Below are 27,929 nucleotides of genomic sequence, written 5' to 3' on the forward strand. Positions count from 1 at the left end.
GTAGTTTTATCAACACCTGCAAAACTAGATTGTGGGAAAGTCCTGACACCGTAAGCTAAATTTGTTATTGTTTGGGGAAAGGCTTGGCTGGTTTTAAGCAGTTTGTTTGTTTTATTGAAAGCAGAGCTGTGTTACTGGAAACTACTTTGCTGTAGTTCAGTTAAAATGTCCTGTACTCTTTTGTTTTTATAAGGTGCTTACTTGCCTAGCTTTGCTTTCCAGTTATAAGGAAAGGGGGGGGGTGGTGGTGGAATGCATCGTGTACTCATCTGCAGAGCTAAAGAGGCCGTGCAGAGACTGGGGAGAAAAGCAGCACTGGCAAATAGCCTTTTTTTTTTTTATCTTATTTTTTTTCTTTTTAACCTTTCCAGCACAGTTTCCTCTGTTAGCAGGAGGATCTGTACTTTGTACTGAACTTGAATGAATGTTAGAAAACCCAGACTGAATATTGAACAAATAAGTGGAATTGCTAATTGTTCTGTGCACTAGTTTCGGACGGATTTGCCTTCATTGATTAGGTAAGATGCTCTGTTATTCGGGAGGGACAACACCCCCTCCTCCCCAAACTGACAACGGGTTTTAATTTTTAAGCTTTATCTTGCCCTTAAATCTGAAACATCATTGTTCAAATAACTGAGAACAAGGTAAACCAACAACATCAAAAAGGTCGGCTTCTGTGATTTCTCAAGGGCTTGTTATTTTGTACTTTCCAATTCTATTTGATGTCTTGACAAAACAAGATGACACAAGGGAGAATACATTAAATTTTGATTTTCATCTAACCTGTTACAGTAGTGGCAGCTTAATTTCTTTTACTTTTTACCGAAGACAGCTTTTTGCACAATTACTCTAATTGCCACACCACTTTATGAGAAGGTTTCTTTACGGGTTTCCCATTTGCCTTGATTTTGTGAGGCATTTTTTTGAACGTGCTTTGACCTTTAACACGACGAGCTTGCTGGTTGGAGTGTGTCTTCATTAGAACTAAATCAGTGAATGGCAAGATTGTCAAAGAAGCAACTGATGTTTTCTCATTAGAATCTAATTTGCACCGTTGTGCTTAGCTGTGATGTTCAGCTGTAGGTGTCTGCCATAGGTGTGAAAACCTGCACATTTTGAGCAAATAAAGTTTACAGCTGTTATAAAGGCTACACTTGCAACCAGAGTGGCAAAGTGTTTTAAGTAGAGCTCTGTTTTGTATGGCAGATAAACAGCATGGTTTAACCAGGTGGGTATTTTTCAATAGCTGTTTTTTTCAGCTGGCCAAGACAATAAATATCTCCTTAAATGCCCTAGGTTTGAAGAGGAGGCAGCTCCGGGTTCCACTCTTGCAGGAGAAAATAATCAGAGAGCAGAGAGAGGGCTCACCATTCCCTAGAAATCCCTGTCAGGAGTTGCAGTTCTTCTTAAAAATGTGCCATGGGGAAAGATAAAAAAAGCCCCTCTGTGTAACGCTTCCTTTTTGCTCACATGAAATTCCAGCATATTAAATGTTGCCGGTTCAATCACGGTCTTTTATTATTTAATTAAGCTCTCCTTAATGTATGTATGAATTAATACACAAATGTAAGGAGTCTTACATGGTGATCATTCTCAGTATATTAAGGGTGCTTGGGAGAGAGGGTTTCAAGGGGTTTTCAAGGGCTTTAGGGATATTTTGGACGTTTCTAAGCAGGATTGCTTTTGGTTTATTTGAGGCTATTTTGGCAGAATATGTTGAGCTGACATTTCCTTTCCTAAACTCTGGAAAAAAAATACTGATTTATTTTTATTTTTTTTAATCTTTATTTTTTTCCTAACTGAATCATGATAAAATATCTCCCTGTTCAGAGCCATGTACAGCAGGTTATAATTTTTCACTTAATGCTGGAGCGGGAAACCAAAATGATAACTTTTTTTAAAGGTGAAAAATGATGCTGGTAATCTCGAGGCTGAAATCTTATTCAGCCTATTAAATGAGTATTTGGTTGTGTGTGTTCCGGTTTAGTCTCTGTTTGACAAATGTTAGATGTAAAAAGGATTTAATTTATGTAAACTTTATATTTTTATGCAAATTAAATGGGTATTTATTATAGCAGAAACAATTATCCTGGCACTTAGTGAGAAACCTGGTATGCATGAGAAGTGGTAGATAAGATCAGATGTTTCATTCTGTAAACAAATATGAAAATATTCCCGTTTTTCCTCAGCTAGAAGAGAATACAGAAGACAGCAGGCATCCTGACATGCTGGGAAATGTCAGCATGGCCCATCGTGCTGCCTTCCGTGGGTCACAGGGAGATCTTCCCTCCTGATAAAATATAATAAACAAAATTGTAATAATAAAATGCTAATTTAATTTTAAAGAGGGTTCCCCCCCCCTTTCACAGGGAGCTGTATTGTTACGGAAAGAACAGTTATGCTAATGACAGACTACTTAACTGATTTTACATTAATATAATAAACATCACCTGTCTTAATGTGTTGTAGTGTATTATGGCAAAAGAACTAAGTCTCAAAGTGAGATTCCATTTTGCGTCCTGAAGCAGCATCGCAGTTTCTATGTGAATAATTCTAAGGGCGGCATTTTTTTGTTGTTGTTTTGGAGGATGAAATCCTGTGTCGGAAATGTTTTAGTCTCGGGGTGGAAGCGGGTCCTGCCTTCAGCACTTCTGATTTTGCTGGGCTCTGCTCTGGCTTGTGGCATCGTGCTTCTCTGCTTGCCAGGGTATCAGTGGTTTATCTTCTGTGGCATGAGCAAAGCTGGTTTGCATTCTTTCGGCTGAGACTTTTGTTTTACATTTTAGATGTATTGCACATAATAGCTTTCTAATAAGACAGCTCAAGTTAATTGTTTGGTTTTGCCTACCCATATCTATTTCTGTTTGTAGCCCAGTTTTTTTAACCGTTCCTCAGCGACTCACTCTTTCTGTGTTCAGCTTTGTTTTGCTCTGTTTAACTTTTATCACAAAATCTTTAACCGAAGAATTGCTGTTTGGAAAACCAAGGTGCCTGGTATGAGGTCTTAACTGAAATCAAGTTGGAACATACATCGCGGGAGGAAAGGATTTTCTGCCAGAGTTATCCTTTATGAATTAAGGAAATCCTCCCCATCTTCCATGCATGCCTGCTAACAGTTAACAGGACCACAGCCGTATCCAACATCGAAGGCACATTGTGTGAAAATGGCATTCTTTTACTTTCTTTTTTTTTTCACTTCATACAAGATTAAACTACTTGAAATAATTTAGTCAGTATTTAATTATATTAATATCACTGAAAATGGGGGAATGGAGATGATTAAATGGGACTAAATCATTTTCATCCCCGTGACCCTTGTCTGGGCTGTACGCAGGAGTGACAAATGCATCCCTGCTGTAGCTCTGTTGTGAAGTTAAAGGTGAACTTGGCCTAAGTTTGGGGCGTTTTTCCTTGGTCGGTGTCGCCAAAACACAGCATGTTTATGGAGTTTGGAATCGGGGTAGCAGAGGAGGCTGTGGGGAGCGGGAGGGCAGTGGGGGATGCAGAGGAGCAGCAGGCAAAGCCCTGGGAGGAGCAGTGTCTGAAAACAATTGTGAGTATTAAAGACATTTTTTGCCGTTGATGGTATTAGCATGTCAGCAGGTCTATACTAGCACGGCTCCGAAAGCCAAATTGCAGCTGTATTTTTACCTTTGCTGCCAGGTTTACATGCAGCTGGGTATCTACCACACCCTATTGTTATCAGTCAACAATACCAAAAGTAGTTCATTAATCATATCAATAACAACAGTCGTGTTTCATGTGGAAAATGGAAATAAACAACTTCAAGAAAAGATTGATTTCTGCTCGGCATGCTAACTTAGCATTCTTTAAATATATCTGCCAGTAGTTTAATTTGAACTTCAACTCCCTGAAGGCAGTAAGACAAAATTATTTTAGTTCTTCATAAACTGCCTTCTGTGATTCATTGTTAACTCATAAAACACACTCATTTTCATGTACTTAAACAGTTAAGCCATTTTTAAAGTTGGTTTGTAATTTTTTTTGGCAACACATTTAAGTTGGCATCTGAGAGATAGAAATCTAAAATTAATTTATAGCCCTCAGTTTAGGTTTCATTTACTATCAGACAAAATATCAGAAATAAATATTTTTTTAATCTAACGTAATATAAAGTATATTGCACAGTATCTGAAATAAAGTTTAGTTTTGACTGAATACACTCAGAAAGGGACCCATAAATATTAGAGAGCTGTAGTTAAGAACTTACATGACTGTTTTAAATACTATTGATTTAAACCACTGGCTAGATTTTATGAATCAAAGTGTAATTTCCAAGCTTTGGCTATATTTCTCATCGCTAAAGCACTCTCTCTTGTGTGCCTTTAGCAGCTTTCCAGACATTCAACACCGGATTAAATGATAGTAGTTACAATGATCAATAGGTTAAGACCGGTACAATCACTCTTACCGCTAATGACCTCGGTAGTAATGGGTAATAAAGTGTGGGCTATAATAGCCTATTGCTGGTGCTGCATGCCCTTTGATTCCTGGTATTACCAGGGACTAGCTACATGAAAAAGTTGGACGTTGGGAGTTAAGAGAGTGGATATATAGGCCATCATTCTTAACTATTTAAAGTCCTTCAGCCACACGTGTGCCTGCACTTGTTCTGGAGGGGTGTGTCATTTCTAACATGGTACTTTCTGGTTTATTTGAATTTGTTTCTAAAAGGTTTCTCTAAGTTGTTTTTGTGATAAGCTGAAGCATAAACTTCGACTAAATGTGGCTGTTAGCCGTGTTTATAAATGGAAGGCAAGGCCTTCTTTGGAGGTGCAGATGTGGTGTGAAAATGTGGTTTCAGATGGTGAAACGCACGGATCAGTGCAAACTTGCACTCCTGGGTGTGCCATATATATTAAAATAGATAGAGGTATATTTTTTTCTTGCTGGTTAAGTGCTTCTGTTGTAGCAAAGAGTGCGCAGCTGAGAGATCCTTCACCGGAAAGTACATGGCCAGTTTTCAAAAGCAGGGCCAAATCCTTAGATTTATCCCAAGATAAGCGTGCAAAAAAGCCGTGGAAGTGAATGGGAGTTGCCTCTGCATAGCTGACGGCAGAATGCGGCCCTTCGTATTAATCACCGATGTGTAGGGTTTACAGCACCCCACCCTATTCCTGTCTGTATCCCTGCTTGTCGTCATAAATCTGACTGAAGAGTATTTGTGTTGTCTGTTTTCCAAGAAGGGCACAGAAAACATACTTAAACATGCTTCCTCTTCTGTTTGCTCGGCCCAACTTCAATGAAAGGTAGTACAAACCCGAGGGTAAAGTAAACTTCTCTGGGGATGAGAATAATGAAGGTGAGTCATGCTTCGGGCCAAAGATAGTGACGGCACCATTGAATTAAATAATTCTGTACTCCCAGGAAAGTTTTTGAAAAGACTATGGATTAATATACTCTGAATTAATGGGATTACCCATCCTGGTGACTCAGTGTCCTCAGAGCTGGTCCTACATGGCGAGGGGTGGCACGGCGCAGCAGCCACTGGCTTTCCCATAGGCATGGGCAAGTGGTACTGCCCACAGGAAACTTGGCTTCAGTGGTACTGGCATTTGACCCATAATTAAATCTCCATTTGCTGTGTTAACAGCAGCCCGAACCACATTAGCTATGTGAGAACACACCGTGCCATGGGGAATGCACAGAGTACCTCACCGTGTTTGCGTTAATGGGATGTCGAAGGCATGCGAGCCTCTGCTAGGCTTTCCTCAGACCAGTGTTTCCAAGGCAGTGGCTGGCCCTGGCACACAACGTGTACACAGCAACATGGGGAGATGTGCAGTGTACATGCGTCTGACCTTCAGGAACCATTTTTAGTTCATCAAAATTAGTGATGCTGAGAAATCAGGACATCAGTGCATAATGACTGTGAAATTAGGAATGAGAGCTTGCTATGCAAATGACAGGACAAATCATGTGAAAAAGTCAAGATAAACTGCATATTAAGACATTATGTTACATAAAATTAATACCGCATTTCTCTCTTGCTTACTACTACACTGGAAGATATTTTTTTGAACTCCTTTATCTCCTGATCAGCTATTGTCTGCTGCTTTTTTTTTAAAGTGGTGCACAGAAAAAGTGCTAAACATATTATTACCTTTTATTGTAACACATGAGATGACAGGAGATCCTTTTTAGCAAAGTATATCCTTTACTGCCTTTAGTTTTGTGCTGTCACATATTTGATTTGAAACTATAGAAAAGTAAGGTGCTTAAATATTACTGTTAAAACTCATATGGGTTTTGTCTTTTCCTCTATTGTTTTTTTTTTTTTCCCTTCCTTTTCTTTCCCTTTTTTTGGGTGGAGGGTAGAGGGGTGGGTTTCTAGGGAAATAGTCTTCTTGCATTACTAGGACTGACAAAATGGTTCTCATGTAGTCTGCAAATTAAACACAAGTGCAGTGATTATTTTGAATAGCTAAATTACATTCTAGAAAGCTTGCAGAATTCATAGCATTGTCATTAGGTATCCGCTTGAATACAATTTGTGTAACCTTGGCCAAGACAGCCTGTCATTTTAATGTCAGTGTTTTATCTGAACAAGACATCATCCTTTCAGATACAGTGTACAGGTTCCTTGCAAAGATGCCCGTGCAGAAATGTGTTAACAGTTGCAAATATGAAATGCTATCAAGTTCATCACTGTAGCTGTTTGTCACTGAAATGTCATGGAAAGCGGCTTTTAATGGTATCTCACATAATATGAAAGAATTGAAGACATCTGTATGCTGGGTGAATGTGGAATGGTAAAGACATCGTGGTAGGGCCTCTCTGTTGAAATTGCATAGGAATCTAGTGCTGTTATTCACATCACTGAGCCTTCCTTCAATTTTCTTAAAAACCTGTCGTAATAAGGTCTAGATCCCATCAGCTGAGGGATACTCAGCTCTGGATTTCTGCACGGAAGGCAAGGTTTTTTCTGGGAGGGAAAGGACCCAGCTGATGATTTCTTGTAAAAATAAATAAATCTTTACAGGGTTTACCATACTGCTTGCTGTAAAGAATTCCCATCTCAATAATGTTCTGCAGAAGGGGAATTTAGTCCCCAGGAGAATGTGTTTGGTACCTTGGTGTGGGCTGTGGTGGGCTGTAAGGACTCTTGCCTTCAGTACCCTCCATGCCAGGCTTGGGGATGTTGGGTGATGTGGAGATGCTGTGGCAGCACACTCTGACCCCCTCTTCGCTCTTCTCTTGTGCTTCAGGTTCCAGTGTCGGTGGCTATGATGACACCTCAAGTTATCACTCCCCAGCAAATGCAGCAGATCCTCCAGCAACAAGTGCTAACTCCCCAGCAACTCCAAGTCCTGCTCCAACAGCAGCAGGCACTCATGCTTCAACAGGTAATTGTTTCCTTAACAGCTCCAGTTGTTTGCTGCCTCCCAAAATGTTCCCAGGGAAAGAAGCTGCCCATGTCTCAGATCTGAACCTTGGAGCAGCCATGCTCTGGGATGAACTGACTGCTCTTGTTTTTAATTCTAGAAATAGCTACTGGAAACAAAACCAGGGAGCAGTGCTAGGAGTGTTTCCAAGATCAGCTAAATAATACAGATGCATATTTAAGTGTCAGGATTTCGGCAGATGTTCCTGTTGCTTTTGCCTGCGTCCCCCAGAAAGCCTGGTGTGCCCTCACTAATGGGAATAAACAAGGTAGTAGCATGATAATTCCCATTTTAGACCTTGTTATGTCCATCTGGCACCATGAAGGACTATGGAGATGGTGGCAATAAAAGTGAAGAGGTTTGCAAGCCTTAATTGGCTTGACTTCAGCCAACGTATGCCGTGTGGTGTGTCAGTGTTTCTCACAGCCTGTGGTCCTTTTTCAGCTCAAAGTTGGCCGCTGACAAGCCCCAAGGCTCCGTTATAGTAGGGTAGGGCACAGTGGGGGCTCAAGAATCCTGGGTGGGCATCAGCATCCACCCCACCCTGACCTTGTGTGCTCCCTCTTGCCCACGCCAGAGCACTGCCTGCGCTGTGCACATCTGGAGAGCGGGGAGGAGGAGATTATTTCCCAGGATGTCTATGCATGTATTGAACAACACTTAATACAGTCAAACCCTATCATTTAGAAAGCATATGTGTTTCACAACAGAGATTCGCCAGGCTCTCTCAGCAAGGGCATTTTGGCTTTGTTGTTACAATCAAAGGTCATTCCATGCCTTATTTTAATTAGTTTGTGTAGAAAATGGTATGTTTTTCATCAGTTCATTTTGGAGATTACTTTTCAAACGATAATGCCAAGAATAGTCAGTGTGCACTGAATTTATTGTTGAGTTTCAAACTAAAGGTCAGACCATTACAGATAAAAGGATGCTATTTTTCAAATCACAGTTTGTGTGTTACACGAAAAAGGGACACTGAATTGGCTCTCTACTTTGTTACTTACCATCCTTCCTTTTCTTTGTAGCAGCAGCTTCAAGAGTTTTATAAGAAACAACAGGAACAGTTGCAGCTTCAACTTTTACAGCAACAACATGCTGGAAAACAGCCTAAAGAGGTACAGACAATACCCATTTTACTTTCGAACCACAGGTCCCTGGGGACTGTCTAGTGGCTATTAAACTGTCATTCATCTTATAAATAATTGCACAACTGAACTGACTCCATCGGGTCTCAGCTTTCAGAGTTAGAGTTATTGTCCTGTTTTTGCCTGTATTTTTCTGTGCTTTCCATTTGCTTGCTGCCACATATTTTATAGCACGGGACCATGCCTTGGTGTTTGGTACGAGTACTAGAGCAAGCATCTAGATTGTATCTGGGGAGAGTGCTTTTGGAAGTTAGTTATGTTGTAAAGGCGAGGGGGCAAGGCGGCAGGCCCAGATATGGTGCTGTTCTCTCTAACAGAGCAAAATGCTGAGATGTTGTTTGGGTTTGCAGTTTCCAAATGGAGAGGTTCTGTTTGCACGTTCTTTGCAGCACGGGTTTAGCAGGAGGAACCACACCGTAGCAATGTTGGTGGTGGCACCAAGAAATGAGGTCTGAGAGACAGCATGGGAACGCTGCCTGTTCATGGTGTGGTAGTGGCAGACCTTGTTCTGATGCCACCATAGTCCATGGCATGGACAGGGCAGAGTAGTTTTTGCCTGTCCTTTCAATACACTTTCAAAGTACCCATTATGTCCTAAACTTCATTGGTTTTGGTGTGCTTAAATTTAGTTTTGGTGCAGTTAAGTTTCTTTTTAAGGCACTGAGTTCACCTCTCTAGTCACAAGGAGTTGGAGGCTTTCATGTTTAATCTGACATCAGTGCTGGCTTAGGTAGATCCTAGAAAGCTGCTTCTTGGCATGAGACACTGTGCGATGTCCTGCCGTGGCGGCAGCGTTTGTGTGTCGCTTTGCAAGTGGTGGTGCTCGGAGCACACACTAGTTTCTGCCCCCCCAGATTTCGGCAGTTGTGCCACCTGTGCCAAGTTACAACCCAGAGTGAATTTTTCCAGCTGAGTTATAAACCCCTGAAAATAGGGGGTTTATAATGGAAACGCTGACACAACCTTAACCATAGCACGCTTACGGGCGCCACTATAATAAAAAGGGAACAGATTAAAAAGTGTCTAAAATGTAAATCTAAAGGACTAACAGTAATTAAAATGGAAATGGCACAGGGAGGGAAGGCATGTAATTGTGAGATATCACTGTGCAGAATGCTCTCAGCTTTGTTTTGCTGGCTGTTCTTCTAATTCAGTAGGGCTTACTCATCAGTGGCAGTTCAATGCGCGTTAATGACTCTGGGATGCAGGCATCACTCTGGACAAAGAAATGATTATTGTGCGGTCAAAAGAAGTTCAAAGACAAGAAGGGAATTTGAGTTTTTTCCTTAGAGATCCACATTCAAGAGCATATAAATTAAGCCAAATGTTAAAAACCACAGTCTGAAAGCTGACTTCAAAGTCACAACTCTCTAATTAATGAACTGCGAGCTTCAGTTTGGACAAGTCGTGGTTTGATGCGCCCATAAATCAACATGACAGGTCTGTTTCACAGTCTCAGACAGCGCTTGTCATTGAGTCACATCAGATGTAAACACAGCAGAAAAAAGAGGGAATATGAAGGAGGTGCAATTGATCAACAGAATTGGTAAAAACCCACTTTTGAAACGCATTATGCATGATCACAGGAAATGGCGATAGCCTCAAGAGGCTTTCTCCTTCTGCTGTTGCTTTTTTGAATCAGATTTCTAACAGCCTTCAAAAGGGAGAATAAGAATTATGGAGCTTCTCCCCTGTGGCTGGCAGGCAATAACCCCCTGTTGTTATTTTGTGCTTCTTTCTTTTCAAAGGCGTCAAAATTTAGTTTTTTAAAGATCTTTAACTCTATATTTGAAGACAAACAATAAAGGGCTGCCACTGTCATTCTTATCAGTTACCAGGGATTGTATTTTTTCTTTCTGTTGCCACTTCTTATTAACCTCTTATTTGGTCTATTAGACATAGTTTTGAATGCAAGCCTGCATGCTGGGAGAACATGAAAGTTCAGATGAGCTCAGAGGGCAGATAAAGAAATTTGAAGGGGAAAGTTACACAGCAGAATGAACGATAAAAGTTAACTCTTCTAAATTGCTGTTGTCAGACAGGAGAGCATCTCAGACACAAAGATGAGGGCTTGGAGCTTAAAGGAAAAAAATACTTTGTGTTAAAAAAGACGAGAAGGGAAGTTAGACAATGTGATGGCATTTCAATATCTAACACACTGATTTACTGTGGTCACACTTCTGATATTACACTATCGAAAGCAACAATAAGAAAGGACTCTTTTCCTGTTTCAAGAAGAGCATTTTAACACGATAGCTGTTAAGAGAACAAGGGGCCCAAGTCCTTCAGCTTTTTCTAGGGGTCGGGGGGTATTTTTGCTGATGGGTTTAGTAGAGGCCCGTTTCAATGCTGCATTTCATCCCACAGGTTTGTTCAGCCCCATTTTTCCTGCCTTAAGAAGGTTGTTCTTGCTAAATTAGCATGCAAGTGGTGGTCTTTTATTTTTAGTATTATTTTTATTATCCCCCCTCCCAGTACTAACAGCTGGCTGTGGGGTGCCATGGCAATCAGTGCCATGGTGGGGATGAGTGGCTGTGGTGCTAACGAAGGCTGAGTTTGTACCTTGACAGATGGAACAAGTGTATTCATGTCCTGCGTCCCCCAAGTCATTTTGTGATTGCCTTGTCCTATTGTACTGTTGTGAAAGAGGGAAAACACAACCAATCTCCCAAGCCCTACTGGTAAAAGGGATCTGTCCCCCAAGCAGAATGACAAACGGACCCCAGTAAGGTGTCTGGTGGGTTTTACTAGAGGGCTGCGAGGTGTAGCAGAGCACAAGAGGTGCTGGGGTGAGATCCAAGCCCTCTGCCCATGGGGCTGCCTCTCCCCCTGCCAGGTCAGGTGTCCCCAAGGCAAGGGGGGCTTCAGAGCTGCAGAAGGATCCCGCTGTGTGCCGTGGTGCTGGACGGAGCGGGCAGTGTGCCGAACAGGGGCGTTTGTCCTCCGGCAGTTGTGACAGTTTATGTTAGGCAGTAGGGAGTAACCTAAGAAAGGAAAACAGACCTTTGACAGAAGCTTTAGGGAGGGGATCAAAAATGCAAGTTTTATCAGGATATTTCAGCATTTTAACACTGACTACTGACCTGACAACAGGACTGCACTGAGACCTTTTTTGTATGCATTCAATTGTGAGAAGTAAACAAACTGCCTTGTATCCTGTGTTTGGTAACTGGGTGGGGAGCACAGTTTGGCAATGTGTCTTGCTTTTAAATTCTTTCTTGGACAATGGGCCTTGTATACTTTTATATCCTGGCTTTTCAAAGTAGAGAGTGTTCAAGAGTTTTTCTTAGGACAGCTGAGAAGACAACTATGGGCATCAGTCAATTTATATAAAGGTTGTTGGTTTTCTTAAAAAAAAGAACATGCTAACTTTACAGTCAGATGGCAAATGGGTAAAACACAGCTTACTGTAACTAGATTTTTATGTAATACCATTTATTATATATATAAATGTATTTACAAAATGAATATTTATGGAAGCAAACAGTAACTCCTGATTTAACTGTTGCTAGGGCTTACATTCATCTGGTGCTGCTGTAGATAGTTGCAGCAGCTGGATCTGTCTGAGCAAGCTGTTGCAAAGAAATGAAGTCTCCAAGGTTCAGAACATCTAAACACTTGTTCGTTTAACTGTGTTCTTGAAGTCCTAGATTTCCTTTGGAAAGAAGAGAAATTGATTTTATAAATAAGATAAATAGACTGACTTACTGTCAGTAGACAGACTGACTTAACTGTCAGTAGGCAGGCTGTCAGTACAGTTGGGGGTACACAGTTGGTTGCCCCATTAAGGTTGATGGGGCACGGTGGTAGAAGAAGGTGGGGGACAATCCCCTGGCTGTTTCTGTCAGTCCTGTGCCTGCAGCTCTGATGGAGTTCTTTCCCAGCTTGACACCAGTAGGGAATGGGGCCAGCGATGCTTTGGCTTGGCGTCAGGGAAGGGTGACAAAAAGCTTGGGGTCTGGCTGGGGTTTGTTTGTGAAAGTATGCAGGTTTGTTATGGAAAGAGTTAATTTTTCTTTCCATAATTGTTAGCCATAATGGGTATAAGACCTCCACCTTGATATGATTCCTAGCAGATTAGGGATATTAGATAATTTCCTTCTATTTATTGTACTACTGCACTGTATTATCTTTCTATCACTCAGATAATTACTAAGGAAATCTACATTAATTTTTTTTGGCTAGCACAAGGTACTGCTAAACACTGGCATGATGTATTGATGTTTTACACAACAAAAGTTTTCCTCCTGTCATTGTACAATAAATAAAAAGATATTTATCAAAATGCAAAGCCTTTCATGGGTTTTAAAGAACAAAGCAAATAAAATACGAGATGAGCATGGAAGCAGAACCTAGAGGCTTCCTTAACTGCACAAAATTAAGGACTCTGAAGCCTGGAGTACTGTACATATTAAACACTCACATTCAAGTAAGATGTTGTTTGCTAAATTATGAATGTGTGTAATTAAAATCTAGTGGCTGTTTCTATGAAAGATTTACAATGTTATTTCATCGTTTGTCATGGCTAATTAACAATATTAGATGAAGTTTTTCTTCTTCAAAGGTCTGATTTTTTCTCATTTATTTATGTCAGAAGTGATAAACAGAGTAGTTAAAAGCTTCTCTGGGTACAGTAGTGAGAAAAGCAACATGTTCTCTTACACCTCGGAGGTTCAGGGTTCACATCCCTGTGGAGTAGAGCAGCTCCATCTTCTTTCTAGTGAGAATAATTAAAATTTTCAAAGTGCAGAAGTAGCAGCCTTAAACACAGCACAGACTATTCCAAACATAACAAAGTATTGTGGGGCTTGATGGATGAAGCAAGCAGAGCACAGCACAGGGTTGTTTTTCATTATATCTAAGTGTGATGTGATGATGCAGTGTGATTCTCAAGTTATACATGTTTTTTGCCTCAGAATTACACAGGACTTTTAAGAGCTGCCAGCAGTGTTTGCTTTACCCACCAGTGAAACACAGAGGCTTCTGGGGTAAAACTTGACCATGTGGATCAGGAGATGCTGCATACATTGTTAGTTGGGATGGGAGGAAAGATTTGGGTAGGATGAAAGTAACCGCTGGAGGTGGGAATCGACTGCAGCCCTGTGCCTTGGGGTCTTTGATACGGGGTGGTAGGCTCACAGCTTGCCTTGATAGTGGGTGACTGTGATCAACAGTTGAAGGGTGTTGAGACGAGGAGCCCTGTAAATCCTCTGTTAGCGCTTTGCTTTGTATTGACAAATGTGCATCTTTTCTCTTCCAGCCGCAGCAACAGCAGGTGGCTACGCAGCAGTTGGCCTTCCAGCAGCAACTCTTACAGATGCAGCAGTTGCAACAGCAGCACCTCCTGTCTTTGCAGCGTCAGGGCCTGCTGACAATCCAGCCTGGCCAGCCTACTCTGCCTTTGCAGCCCCTTGCACAAGGTTGGTGAGGGGTTTGGGAGTGGCCGGGTGTCTGGCAAAGCGATAGCATGAATGCACACACACAGAATTGTCACTCAGTAAGACAGAGACAGATCTCATAGGCTCGTAAAATAATAAACACAGAAAAACACTGACAGGCAGGGCAGGCATTATAGAGGTATTTTCTGAGAAGGGCACCGCTCTGGCTAGCGGGAGGCAGGCAGTTCGGAGTCAGATGCGGCTTGCACAACTACAGCCAGTCTGGTGGACTTGAAGCTGCTGGTTGTACACATCTGGGCTTCACATCCTTCACAGGAGGCATCTTAATCGATTCTTGGTGCTCAGTTCATGGCTTAAGGTAGCGTGAGAGCAGCTTTTCCTTCTTTAAATATGCTATTTGGTCCCTTTCTGGTTCCAGCCTGGCAAAGAGCCGGGCGCAGAGCAACTCTGATCTGCACGCTGCCGAGCTGTAGAAATTGGATTGCCCTTTGCAGCAGCTGGGAGGGAGAGGTGGCAGTGTCTTCTTTCCATGCCTGTTTACATGGCCCTCATTTCACTGCCTGTGTGCATCATAGCTTCATTCCTCCCTCCACACTGAGGCAAATTGAGATTAATTCCGTTTAATTTTAATGGTGTTGTTGACAATTAGATCCTCCTACATCTTTATTCACCCTGCACTCTGCCAGAAGTTACTGCTTTGCTGAAATCCCTATTTTTATTTTTCTTTTAAGATACTGATACATTGAAAGCAATAACTACTTAATCTCTGTATTTCTGACAGTGATTATAACCTGGGGCTTTTATTCTCTCTCTTTCTGTTGGGCTTGACTTTACTGTTCTGTATTAAACTAGGTTTGTCTGCAAGGCCTGGGACGTTTTAACAGCTTTGGTTGAGTTCTGGCTGCTGTGGTTAAGGCAGCCTGTTGAAAGTTGGCATGGCTTAGGGACGACCAGGTCTTTCAACCATGATGTTGGCATTTCTGAGTGATCATGCCTTTTCATTCCCTTGCTCCATAATAAATTTAAAATTCCACCTCAGCAACTTGAGTCAGCTCTGGCTGAATGACTTGGGCTCTTCAGAGCAGCCTTAGGGCTGCTACTAGTTGCTAAACCATATAATGAATTTACATTCAGCTCTATACAGTTAAATTTGGGGGAGAGGACAAAATTGCTTCTGTTCTTCACCTTCCTTTTTTGTGTGTCCATAGCTGCAAAAAGGAGGGTGAGGTAGCTGGAGAATATTAACTTCTATGGGTAAATGGAAACAAAACTGAGGAGTGCTTTGTGTGCAGCTGGCATGTTTTACTTAGGCTTATTTTTGCCAGATCCACAAAGGAATTTGAGTGCCTGTTTTAAAAGGCTAAGTTTTGGGACGTACCACCTCTCTCTGTGAGACTCAGTTTAGCTTTTACATCATCCCAAAGCTGGACACCAGGTCTAGACTAGTCCTGTGCATGAGTCAGAGGCAGATGTTCAGGAAGGTGGTGCCTGGCTTGGAGCTGGAGGGTCAGGCCTGGGGTGGTAGCTGGTCAGTCACTGTCGATGCACGGTCTGGTGGGGAGAAGGCATGAAACGAGTCTAGGAAAAAGGGCACATAGATAAAATGGCATTTATAATGCAGAATATTGTATCGTGCATTAATTATGCTTCAGATTTATTGTTGGAAGCATCCCAAGGTGTTCCCACACACCCTCCGGACTCAGGCTTCAACCTTTCTAATTTTTCCCACAGCTCCTATACTATTAAGTTTGCTCGGTAAGGTTCATTGTATAGTACATCAGTTAAGCTGTCCAAAGGAGGGCAATTGGGCAGTGACAAGACACGCTCATGTGTAATGTGAAAGAAATGAATGTGGTGATGCATGAAGTGTAATCTGTGCGGTAACACATCGGAGACACCAGTAGGTAATTCAGCAGTCGTGGCATTGATTGATATGGTTAGCAGGGTAGTGTAACTATTAGTCCTCATGAAGAAGCGTATTTAAAACCTAAGGGGTGCTGACTTGCACACTGAAGATGACATAAACATAAGCAGAAAGGGCTGGTTCTTGCAGGGAAATGAGTTGTGAGCATTGGGGGAGGCCAGAGCCGGGGGCTGGTGGAGGGAGGAAGGAGTAACTTGAGAATTCAGGCAGGGTGCAGTACAGTATGATATTTTATTTTTCTTTATCAGAGAGATGATGGCTTAAAACTGATGTCGTTATGAGGTTTAAATCAACTTTCTGCTTGCTTGAACATGGTCACCTGGGTATGGAGGTACAAGGACACAAAGAGGTTGAGCAACTCTGTTTGTCTTTGAGCCGGTGATACCTGGGGTTGGGAAATTGAGTTCCGTGAGCAGTAATCTGTCAACTGTCCCCACAACATACATTTTTTAAACCTGTGCCTACATTTTCTTTCATAATCAAGGGGACAAGTTGTGCTGAAAAATGCAATGAAGAGCCAGGGCTATAGTTTAAAATAATTGGTAATGGACACTTCTTAGTGTAAAGAAAGAATTACATACATCATGCCCTTTTATTTTCAGAACAGTTTGCAAGACTGAGGCATATACTGTAAGTGTGCATACAAAACAACCTCATCCCCTTAGTAAATGTAGCTGTGAATTTGGTTAAAAGCATTTTGCTTTTATTCTTAAGTATCTGCAATGGTAATAAATGTTTCTAAGGAGAGAATGCTGCTTCATAAGTGATATTTTTCTTATGTTTTCAGAACTAATACATTGTTCAAAGCAGTGTTTTAGTTTCATTTTAGTTTTTAGTACTTGCCCATTGTCTTACACAAAATACCACATCCTTTAGTGTTATATTTGTGTAATCTTTGCTGCTTTGTATTTAGACACATCTATAATCTGGATTTTACATCTGTACATAGTGACAATTTAAAAATAAACCGCATTTCAGCACTGTTCTGAGCTGCGAGAGCTGGATCTTTAGTGGCTGCAAAATGAAACTGCAAATCGCACTTCAGATCACCCGTGAGTGAAAATAATAGGACTGAGACATCTGGGTGCCTGATTGCTCCCATGGATTTGGCAGTTTCAGGGCTCAGTCCCGCTCTGGTATGTAGGAAGTTGCAGCACCAGCAGCAGCGATCTCGGGTAATTGCAGCACAGTTCTGGGAATCTGACTTGGAATTTAGCTCTCGCAGTTAAAATGAAATTGTTCAATGGTAAATTACATAATTTATTGCAAGTGTTCGTGGATCTATTTGACTTGCTTTTACCATTTGTTCTATTATTTTATTTAACCATTTTGCTGGGTGAGTAATGAGCGCAGCTTTCAGCTGCCCAGTTTGACAGGCTTGGTAGGAATTCTCTCCAGAATTATACTAAAAGAACGAAATTTGTGGAAGAAGGAGAAGGGCTTTTTCCAGATTTCATTTTATCAATTAATTGATGTTGTCATTTTAAAGTGATGATTTTGTGCAGATGAGGATGACATCACACTTAGCTCCTTAAATTAACATCACCCAGCCTGAAATCCTCCTTATTATCCGCAGCATTCTTCCCCACACAATTGGGTGTATTTGTTTTCCTTTCAGTATTTGGTATAGTTATCATTAGTACTAGTATGAGCTACACTTATATAGGAAGTTAGACCAAACAGCTTTTTATTGACTTCTAGAAGATTTGCATATAAATATAAAAGTGTATGTAGGTATAAATATTGTGTGTATGTATTTTAACAGCTGTAACACTTGCAAGCTTTTCCTTCCATAAATAAAGAATTAGTAGATCCAGAAGTGACCAGGAGGAGATGGGAAGGGAAGAGGAGAAAGGGGAACAGGGAGAGGGGATGCCAGCCAGCCTCTAATTAAAAACCTGCAGAAATCCAGATAAGGGAGTGGTGGAAAAAAAAAAAAAAAGAAGTGAAAAAAAGGCCAGTTATTCTTTCCTATTTGCTTATTCTGGAAAATAAAAATAGTTGTCGACTCATATGGTCTCCTATCAATACGTTATCAACAGACAAGTCTATTCACTATTGTTTCAATTGAGTAAACAGTGGTGTAAGGGTCAGCCGTGCTCCCAGGTAATTGTTACTGTGCAGACAGTCCTGTCAAGCGTGTTGGCTAAAAATACATCCCACACTGTCACTTTGCAAGGTGTTTGAAAATAATAGCCCGACACAGCAAAACAGGACACAGGCTTGTGTACTGACCTTTGTCTTTGTTTAATTTGCCCAGAGGTTTAATTTCAAGGGACAAGTAATAATTGAATATGTTTAATAACTAAATGCTCATTTGGGACAAAATCCATCAGAATGTAATTGGCATTTGGGTCTGATGAAAGGCAAATGGCGTGGCTTTAGAGAAACGGATGTGTCCGAAGAATATCTGATCGCTTAACGTATAAATTGAAGCCTTTTTTCATAATATATATTAATTGCAGATACTTAAGGATTTTAGCATTTTTTTGTAGTGAACCGTTACTGGAGACTGACTGTTTTTGTTAATGCTACACTCAGAAAGGCGGGGAAGGTTATTGGTCTGTCGTGCAATAATTTACTCCTCTTTGATATGCAAACGATCCACGGTGAATATAAAAAAATCCTATCAGACTCATTTCACAGTTCTTAACCACTTAGATTCTCTGGAGTCTATCGCCTCATTAGACCAGTGCTCTCCAAAGCTAGCATAATTAAAATCTTTAACAGTTTAGCAAAGTAAAGATGTTTGGCTGATCACGTTGAGATGATTATCTATCCATTGTATTCTAAATGACAAAAATAAATTAAATTTAGACCTTGGCATTTTTTATTATGTGTTTCAAATGAGTATAATGCATATTGCCTTTTTTTTTTATTTCGATACCTTAGGTTTGGTGAGATACATGCCTATGTGAGCTGCTGCTGTACACTCAGAAAATGGCAGGTTTCCTTAGGATAGCTCCGGTGCTACAATATGGTGAAACAATGAACAGTTATCCCAGTGATGATCTGGGAGCACAGTGATGAGAAACCTCTTTAAAAACACACAGACACTGGCTTTTGTTAATCTGTTTTACCCTGAATATTTAAGTGATGCGTCTCTACTGCTAATTTTTTCCCATGGCCTTCTCTGAAAGAGCACTGAGCTAGTCTTCAGTGAGAGCAACTTGACTTGTTTGATCATGTCACAAACACAAGCTTTATCCAAAAACATGATCTCAGTTAGAGCCTGTGTCATGCTGACGCGTGCAGCTCCTCTTCCAGCCTGGAAGTTTGCAGAGTTTTTGCTTGTATTACTTACTGATTGCTGTGTACTAAAGCTGGTGTCCATTTTGACACCATAAAAAAATACATATTTTTTATTATTATGATTTCTTGAAGCTTATTTTATGTTTTCATTTTACTTTTGAATGGCTCATTAGCATTGATCTAAGAAATGACAGTAATAATAGTGTTACTTGTGTAGAAAGTTATACAGTTTTTCAGTAGACACATCCATCAATTAAGTGAGCAGTTCGAGAAACCAAAATTAATGAGAAAGATAGGTGTGTTAATGAAATAATCATAGTATAATCAATTTGACTGTTAAAATTTGAAAAGCATTTCAGGAAGACAATATGAATTCATAATTTATGTCTAAAAGTGATTAATAAAAACTGTATTTAATAACAAAGCTATTTGTCATCATTTAAAACTTAAGCACAAAATTAGTCATATTGTGGTTCGTGTTGTCATAATAATAAAGCTGAGTATTTTTTTTTCCCTAAGACCTTCTTTTCTTTTCAAAAGAGGTTAGAAAGTAGTCACTTTCCTTAAAAAAAAAAAACAAAACAACAACAAAAAAGGAAAATGAAATAAAATAATAAATTTCTCCAGCTGACTGCAGAGTAACGTTTGGCCACCTTTGCTATTGGCCTGGCTGTGAGCTCACAGGGATTTCTGCCTGAGTAGGGACCTGGAAATGGGGCTTCTTGTCTAAAAAACACATAAAATAATAACAATTAATGAAGCGTATGTATGTGGTGTTGTGCTGTGTGGATCCCGCTACCCATAGCCTGCGTCTTGGGTTACACAGGTATCACAGGTGGCATATGAGAAGATTCAGCAGAGTCGCGCAGTGTTTAATATTAGACTTTAGTTATTAAAAAAAATAGATGTGCAAAAACACACACACACAAACCTAACACTAGGCTTTGTTTACTGACTCTTTGATTTAATTACTGTTTGAAGACGGCCGAATTAGCTGTTAATTGATTTAATTATCCAATTTGTTTGTTTCAGGCATGATTCCAACAGAACTGCAGCAGCTCTGGAAGGAAGTGACAAGCTCGCACACAGCGGAGGAGGCAGCCAGCAACAACCACAGCAGCCTGGACCTGTCCACCACCTGTGTCTCCTCCTCCGCGCCGTCTAAGACCTCCTTAATCATCAACCCACACGCCTCAACTAATGGACAGCTATCGGTCCACACTCCTAAACGGGAGAGGTAGGTGCTGGTGGGGTTTCCACCCGGGAGCATCTCTGGAGAGTGTGCTGAAATGATGGCAGAATCATTGGGAGCAGTGGCCAACCGCCTTGGCCTCGGTTTTGTCCTCCACGTCTTGCTCTGTCTGTTTTTGGTGTGGTTGAATAGAGTCTCCACTGAGCAGAATATGCTCCTTTTGTTCAGATCTGTATGGCTTGCTAATTGGATCAATGTGGGCACAATTAGCTAATTAGTAGTGCATTGGATAAGCATATTGGGAGAAGTGTGAAGAGCGTAAGCTGGGTTTTTTGAGTTTTGCATCACGGGTGGTGTTGCAGTTGATGCATTTTGGATTTGCAGGCTGGAGGTGAGGCATGAAATCTGTTGGTCAGTACAGGCTGTTTCACCACCTGTTTATCTGCCAAATTTCAGTGCCCATTCTTGTCTATCATGTTCCTTTTCCCCCCTTTTTTTCCCCCTCTGTATTTACCTGCTTTCACGTGACAGGATATGCTTGAGTTCACTGCGTTTCTTTAAAACAAAGTAGATTTTTTTTTTTAACTGCTGATAAAATTAGCTAACGGGTGTTGTTTGGCTTTTTAAAGTGTGAGTTAATTTATACTTGCTAGGCTTGCATTGTTACAAGAAGTGGCTTAAATCAGGGGTTGTCTGTTGACGTGCTTCTCGGCGCAGGCTCTGCTTTATTCCAAAGGATGCTTTATTGCAGGTTTGTTTCTTTACACCCCCAGATTTCACTGAGGCGTGTCTAACAACATAACTTTTGCTTACAGTGAGGCAGAGACGGTCCCAGGAGCTTGGGCCATGGGTACCAGCTCCTGCTGCAGCCTCAGCATCACTGCTGGCTGTGGAGGAGGAGGAGAAGGGTGTCTGGGAGCATGTGAGCAGCATGGGCGCAGCGGGGAGGACAGTGCTTCTTTGCATTCAGGAGAGTCCCTTTGCCCATCTAGAAATGTTAGAGCAGACACTAGTGAAAGCTGGATTTTATGGAAACTGATGGCTTTGTCTTTCTGTCGTCCTTTCATTCATTAGAAAGAGGCTAATGGAATTTTTAAGCCATAGAGTTTATATTTCTGGTGGTCTGAAAGTAGATTGATAGGGAAGCTATATAAATACCTCTTATATCTTTCTAATATTAAGAAAATGGTGCTGTTGGGAATAGATAGATTTTAAAGGAGAGCACACCCACTGTTGGAAGAACTGCTGTGTGTATAAGGCGTCATTTTATATCCATTGCAAGGACACGTGGGGTAACATCAGCGTATACATTTATAGTGCATGCAAGTGTCAAGGACATGGTTTTCATGAGGACTTCATGGGATACTAAAAACAATTTGATGTTTATTAAACAATTAAATTCCCTTTTTGCTGCATACGGAGCTGAAAAAGATGGGTTTATGTCTTTTCAATAAATTTTTTATCTATGTTTTTCTTACCGAGTATATAAAATAAACCCATACAGTGCAGTGGATCTTCTTTCACTAAATAAAGGCATGTACTGTCTGCTAATGGCAGTCTAAGTGAGGAAACAGTATGCCATTGCTGTTTAGTTTGAAATGCAGTGGCAATACAGGAATCTGTTCTGAAGTAAGAATTTTCTCTATGTATGCTCTTCAGCAGACTGTAAATCCATGTGTCTAAGTCCTGTAATTGTGGCCTGGAGGCAACTGGGATCTACAAACAAGGTGATACATAAGTTTTTATTAGTCCAGTTCCAAATAAATTAATAAGGAAGGCATAAACTTGCCATTTGTATTGTTTGAGGTTTTCTTTTAGTTTAGAACACTTAAAATCCTCTGTGCTTGAATTGATAGCTGCATTGTTAAAAGCTTGCCATTGTACTTTTTTTAAATATCCACTGAGTTCTCTACTACAATATCAAAATATAAAAATAGGTGTATTTAGGTTAACAAATAAGAGAGCCACAGATTTTGCTTTATCTTGCCTCTGTTTGGTACATGGAGGGTTTATACCATCCATTTGCTGCAGTGATTGAATTACATCTTTATCCATAAGTAGAGCAGGAGACTACACACAGAAGAATGCCTACTGATGCACTTAAGGGTTTTTTTGCAGTCTCATCAGGCACTGTGGTGCCTGCCTGGATTTCATATGACACAGAAACTCCTCTTGTTGAGATGTGTTACACTGGTTTCCTTTCTGAAAGGATATTTATCTACAGGCAGGGAGTTAGGGGTGTGAGCAGTGAGGAAAGAGTTGCTGTGCTCTGCCATCAGATACAGATTTGAAGGCTCACAGAAGGTGAAATTTTAGTGTATTTACAGAAACGTGACCACAGGCATGAGCGGGGCTTGGTAGTTTTTTTGATTACAAAGATTAAGACTAGAAAAAGTCATGGGTCTGGTGGGAGCATGAGTTTGTTAGACTTCTACTGAAATCCGTGTATGTTCTTGAGCCCAGCTGGTTCAGCACAACTGAGTCTGCAAATACCAGGGGCACGTGGAGGTGGTCCCTAGCCCAAGCTCGGGTCAGATGGGGATGTTGGAAGGGCTTACAAGGGAGATGTCAGCCCTTCCACCTCCCATCATACAACTCCGTAGCTTGGGCTCGCCAGGGCACGATTTGGGGTTATGATTTCCCCCCTCTCATTCCTGCACCTTCTGTGCAACTGGCTGTGAGCTTTGCTGTTGATATAACCAAGAGCTATTTATTTAGATTTAAGCAACAATAAAAAGCACATAGTAAAAGCTGTAAGTGTCCTAACAGTTAAGCACAGCCACATCATAACGACTGCCCAGCAGCAATAAATAATCATATACAGGTAACATTAACTTTTAGGGTGTGCTGTAAAGCTGTTTTCTCCCCCTTCCTCTCGGGCTTTTGAGAAGGAGTGGGCTGCAGGAGGCAAGTTGGTTATGTGGGAGTTACTATCATCGCTGTCATCTCTGGCACATGTCACTGGGATAGTTCAGCTGTGTTTTACAGGGTTCCTGATTCCACAGATCGGGTTGGGAGGCTGCTGCAGACCTGCTAGACAGGAGGCACTTGACTGACCTGTGTAAAAGTGAGCAGCCGAGCAGCAGCTCTGCAGTACATCTGGGGTAAAAGCATGCTTTGGTTATGAACTCAGGGCTTAAAATGCCAGGAAAAAGGTCCTTGGCTGCTTGGTATGCTCATATGGCACCGTGCCGCCAGCCCAGCCTCATGGTGCTCACAGCAAAGCTTCAGTCCTGCACAGGCTGCAGGGATACAGCTCTTAGTGTCACTGGTGATGCTGGCCACTGTGGAGCTGCCGTGCTTGGAGCGAAAGTTCTCCTTTGTGGCAAAAAGCAAGTGGCAGGCGGTTGGCCAGAGTCACCCCAGGGTGTTTGAAAAGCAAAACCACATTCAAAAGCGGGAGGCTTCCTGGGCAGGGGCTAGGGAGCATCGTGGTGCTTGGTTTCTTTTTGCTCTGTGTGTGTGTCTTTCACAAGACTGAAACAATTTCCAACTGGAAAGAATGGGTTAATGCTTTCATTCGTTTGGGCTTTAAATGTATATTACATCTATGCTTTTGTCCCACATTTTGCCCAGTTTCTGTAAGTAGCGGCAGCAGCAGCTCTGGGGTTTGGTGCACAGCAATCTGTTAAGGAGATAAATAATCTGCTTTGGTATGACACTCCTACTCTCCTCTTTAATTTGTCTTACACAAGGAAAATTATAATTAAATCATTCAGGGTAAACCCTTGAGTGTAGAGAAGGAAAAAACACACTTTGGTAAAGATTGCCAATAGAGACCAACTTCCCTGTTGTGCCGTGCAGAGACATTTATCAATATTCAGCACTATTAAAGAGAGAACATTTCGTGTGATTTGTGAGGCGGATGCCAAAGCTCAAATCAAGGCTTGTTAAGATCCTTTCCCCGTGCAATCATGGGCATTCAGCATCATTAGAATTCAGCACTGACTGTGTGTTTCATGCTTTGATTTTACTCAGACAATTTAATAATGTTTATTGTGCTGATTATATATATAAATTCACTCAGTGCAATAAACATACCTCAGTCATCAGTACCCTAAGGGAAATACTTAGTTATAGATACTTGTATTCGCTCAGGATAAACGAAAGTGAGACCATCAACCAGCATGCAAACCTCTCATCATCTTATCAGCATTTGGGTTTCTTCAGTAGGAAGCATTTTTTCTACACAAGTAAATAAATAAGTAACGGGAGCCAGTTAAGTACATCTGCTGTGCATAGAAATGTCAAGGACAGAACCCGCTTTCCATCTCATTCCACTGCATCTTATTTGGGGGAAGCTAGATTAATTTCTTCAGAAAAACAGCAAAAAAATGCCCGGTCGCTTTAGGTTAGCACTAACTTTATAACCTGATGTGCGGTGGGCATCCCAAAACCTGCATGCTTGGGAATGTGCCCTATGTGGGATGGTTTGGAAAAGCAGAACAGTGCAGTGGCCTTTTGCAGTGACCAGGGTTTGCTCCAGCTTGGGCTTGAACCAGGGAGGGTCTGGGTGTGCTTTGGAGTGGTGCAGGCACCTGTGTTTTGCTGGTCCCATCCTGTGGCATTGTTCTTTGACTGTGGCAGCAATAGAATGGTGGAGGCTGTATGTCAACCAGTGAGATACTGAAAGTCCAGACATATTCATTTAAGAAACACATGTATTTGCAAGAGGTGAAGAGTTGGAGGTATAGGCTGCATGTCCAAGAGACCTTTGTCCATCTGCCAGCAGTCCCATGTTTATCCCTTGTCTTTATATCCTTTCCATCCATGTTTGAGTCTTGTCCTTCCACATATGCAAGCACCCATCTCATAGGAAAACAAAATAAACAAGGGGATTTTTAAATGGCAGTTTCTCACCAGTATCACAGGAGGAAGGAATCTGGGGAAGGCTCTGAAGAGAAGTGAGAGGAATAGCATGGCAGACCATTGATCTGCTGGTTAGGCTTAATATGTTGTGTTTTACTGTTGTTATCTTCCATGCCAGCTGATCCTCCATCAAAATCCCAAGGCCCTTAGATGAAGGCATTAGGATTCAGCACAATTAAGAATTACAGACTTTGGTCCATTATTAATGCTCGAGATGAAACAGTTCAGCCTGCAGTTCATATGCTCCATGGGCCTGATCCTCTCTTGGCCTGCCTCTCTCCATGTAGTCCCTGGTATTCGTTCTGCACTGGTGCCAGCATGAAATCTGCTCATCCGTGTCGGCTCCTCTCATTTATGCCCTGCGGTTGATTTTAGCTCGTTATAATTTACCATCAGCAGAGTTTTGTTAGATTAGGTTACTTCATTCTTTCTTAAGAAACGGGGTTCCTGGGGTCTTTCCTCCCAGAAGGTATTTAATTGCTCCATGTACACAAGCCCCGTCGTGTCCCTGATATTGTTACCCATGGTCTGAGCAGCTTGGGTGCCTCCGTGCAGCTTCCTCGCTGCAGAGCCAGGTTGGAGCTGGAAACTCGAGCCAAGCCTGGATGCTCAGCTGTGCATCCGATAAACCATCAGCAGCATGGCTTCTCTGTCTTTTCTCATTTCACCTGGTATGGGTGTGATGGCTTTGGGGCTGGTGACAGTGATGCTGTGACAGCCAGAGCAGGGCACTGGCCCAGCCATCTCTATTTATTATGTACAGGTACAACCCAGAGCATCGCACTGCCTGATCCCTTAGCACTCGCTCTCCTGACAAAGAAATCACCAGCAGTTACTCTGTGCTCCCCTGTCTGAGCCACTTCTCTCTGTAATCAGCTTTGAAAAAACACCAGCCGTGCCTCAGACCTGGAGTTGCTAACTTTCAGTTTTAAGCCTTATCAGGCGGCACTTCTTATTATTGATGTTTCCAAAGCAGAGTATGTGGTGTCCTTCACATGGCCCACACCGCGTCTGCTGCCGCACTTGTGGTTTTGGGAAACATGCTGCTAGATCAGTTGTATAACACCATTGCTCCTCAGTCTGCCCAGGAGCTCTTTAATCAAATTATGCTTTTCAAAGACTTGTTTCCCTGAACCTTGTAAAATTATTTCTGGTTTATTTTATTTGTTTTTCCCTACAAAAGATGCAAAGCTAACCAGTGTGGGATTGCTTGGTGCGGCCCTGTGCTGAATAAGAGTGCTGTGTTTGACAGTTGGAAGCTGCCCCGGCATCGGGGAGCTGCAGCACGCCAACGCTTCGCTGCTTTCTGGTCCCGTGTAATAACCATCAGTTGTACAACTCCAAACACTAAGCTAATGTATCAAAAAGCACTTAAAATAGATTGGGTGAGCCTTGGCAGACGCCTAACAGAACTTTTCCAAATTTTAGCATATGTATTGTTTTATTCCTCCATCTGGCCCACAGATCATTGTTTGATATCTGAGTGCTTTGCATATCTCCTCCCTTTTCTTGCAACTGAGATACTTACACGTGCATTTAATGCAGCTTAATGCTATTTTTACATGCCAGAGAAATAGCTGATGGCTTTCTGTTAATTGCATACACTTTGCAGTTAAACTTTTACTAAAACATTCCTGTCTAAATACTTGAAGTCCAATGAAAATTTGTCCTCTTCTTTTATTAGAGGTGTTTATGTAGTAGTCTTAAAAAGGGACCTGTTTCTGTTTTACAACACCATGGATTCCTGTTTCTTTTTATTTCCTCCTGTGTGCAAGTTGTCCTCCCTTACCATTTGCTCAGGGGATCTGATTCCTAAACAGCTGAGCCCGGAACTAATGAAGAGCTGTGGTATTTTTTTTATCATACGTATCACAGCCTGAGAGTGGAAAAGAAACACCCTTGAAAATGCCATATAAGTAGAGGAGAAGTTAGGAGATTTTTGTGTGACTATTTTCTCTGCTGTTCAATAAAAATTGAGCAGTTAGTATGACAGCTGTTAGATCATGTATCGTATTGCTAAGGTATTGAGTAACATTTAAAGTAAAACTCCACCATTAAGCTGTATAAACTTTATCCGTTTCACTGTGGTTTAATGGAAGAAAAAAGAGTTTCTCAATAAAATGACATCATTTTTCCCAGGTTGTAACATTCACTTTACAACTGTTTTTCTTTAATTCAATTTATTTTACTTTACTTTTTTTTGGCATCCTTTTTTTTTTCCTTGCAGTTTGGAAAGGGGGAAATCTCTTCGTAGAGCAGCTAGGTACTGCTCAAACCTCTTCTCCCTTCTCCCTCCTTTTTCGACATCTTGTGTTAATCTGGAGCTCTATTTTTGTCACCAAGGCGGGGTTGTATTTCCAAAGTAGCAAGATGCACACTGAAATTTGGTCATTGGGGTTTGTGGCTCTACCTGCTGCATACCGAGAGATGGGGGAAGGAGCCCAAGGAAGATTTATAGTGCATTGCTTGCTGCTGGAACAGCATTTGTGTGATGCCGTGGGGTGTTTTTCCATAGAGCTGGTGTTTTTCAGGTGGGAGGGTGGTAATTTCTTCTGTGTGATCAGGAAAGACATATGTATATTATATACTGTATTCTTCTCATTAAAATGATGGTATAAGCCCAGACAGGGAAAACTACTAATATATGTTGCAGCTTGTCATTTTGGGCTGCATGAATAAAGAAGATAACTATTCCTTTGGGAAGCGATCTCGGAAGCTGAGCAACAGATCCGCTAGCCAGCA

The 27,929-nt window shown here is 41.4% G+C and overlaps 1 protein-coding gene across 20 annotated transcripts in view; it reads left to right on the plus strand.

Moving 5' to 3' along the window:
- FOXP1 (forkhead box P1) overlaps positions 1–27,929 on the plus strand; it is a 387,372-nt gene that overhangs the window by 304,015 nt on the left and 55,428 nt on the right. For 18 of the 20 annotated variants that reach the window (XM_061455731.1, XM_061455741.1, XM_061455743.1 and 15 more), the window contains 4 exons: positions 7,230–7,367; positions 8,432–8,521; positions 13,812–13,971; positions 20,159–20,363. In XM_061455731.1, the coding sequence (XP_061311715.1) occupies positions 7,230–7,367; positions 8,432–8,521; positions 13,812–13,971; positions 20,159–20,363 (593 nt within the window). The remainder of the gene's footprint in view (positions 1–7,229; positions 7,368–8,431; positions 8,522–13,811; positions 13,972–20,158; positions 20,364–27,929) is intronic. The other 2 variants (XM_061455742.1, XM_061455747.1) reach the window with 1 other exon arrangement.

Source organism: Pezoporus flaviventris, unplaced genomic scaffold, assembly GCF_033815535.1.
Source record: "Pezoporus flaviventris isolate CSIRO_AGI_PZ_B2104156 unplaced genomic scaffold, CSIRO_AGI_Pfla_v1 ptg000021l, whole genome shotgun sequence".
Taxonomy (NCBI): Eukaryota; Metazoa; Chordata; class Aves; order Psittaciformes; family Psittacidae; genus Pezoporus; species Pezoporus flaviventris.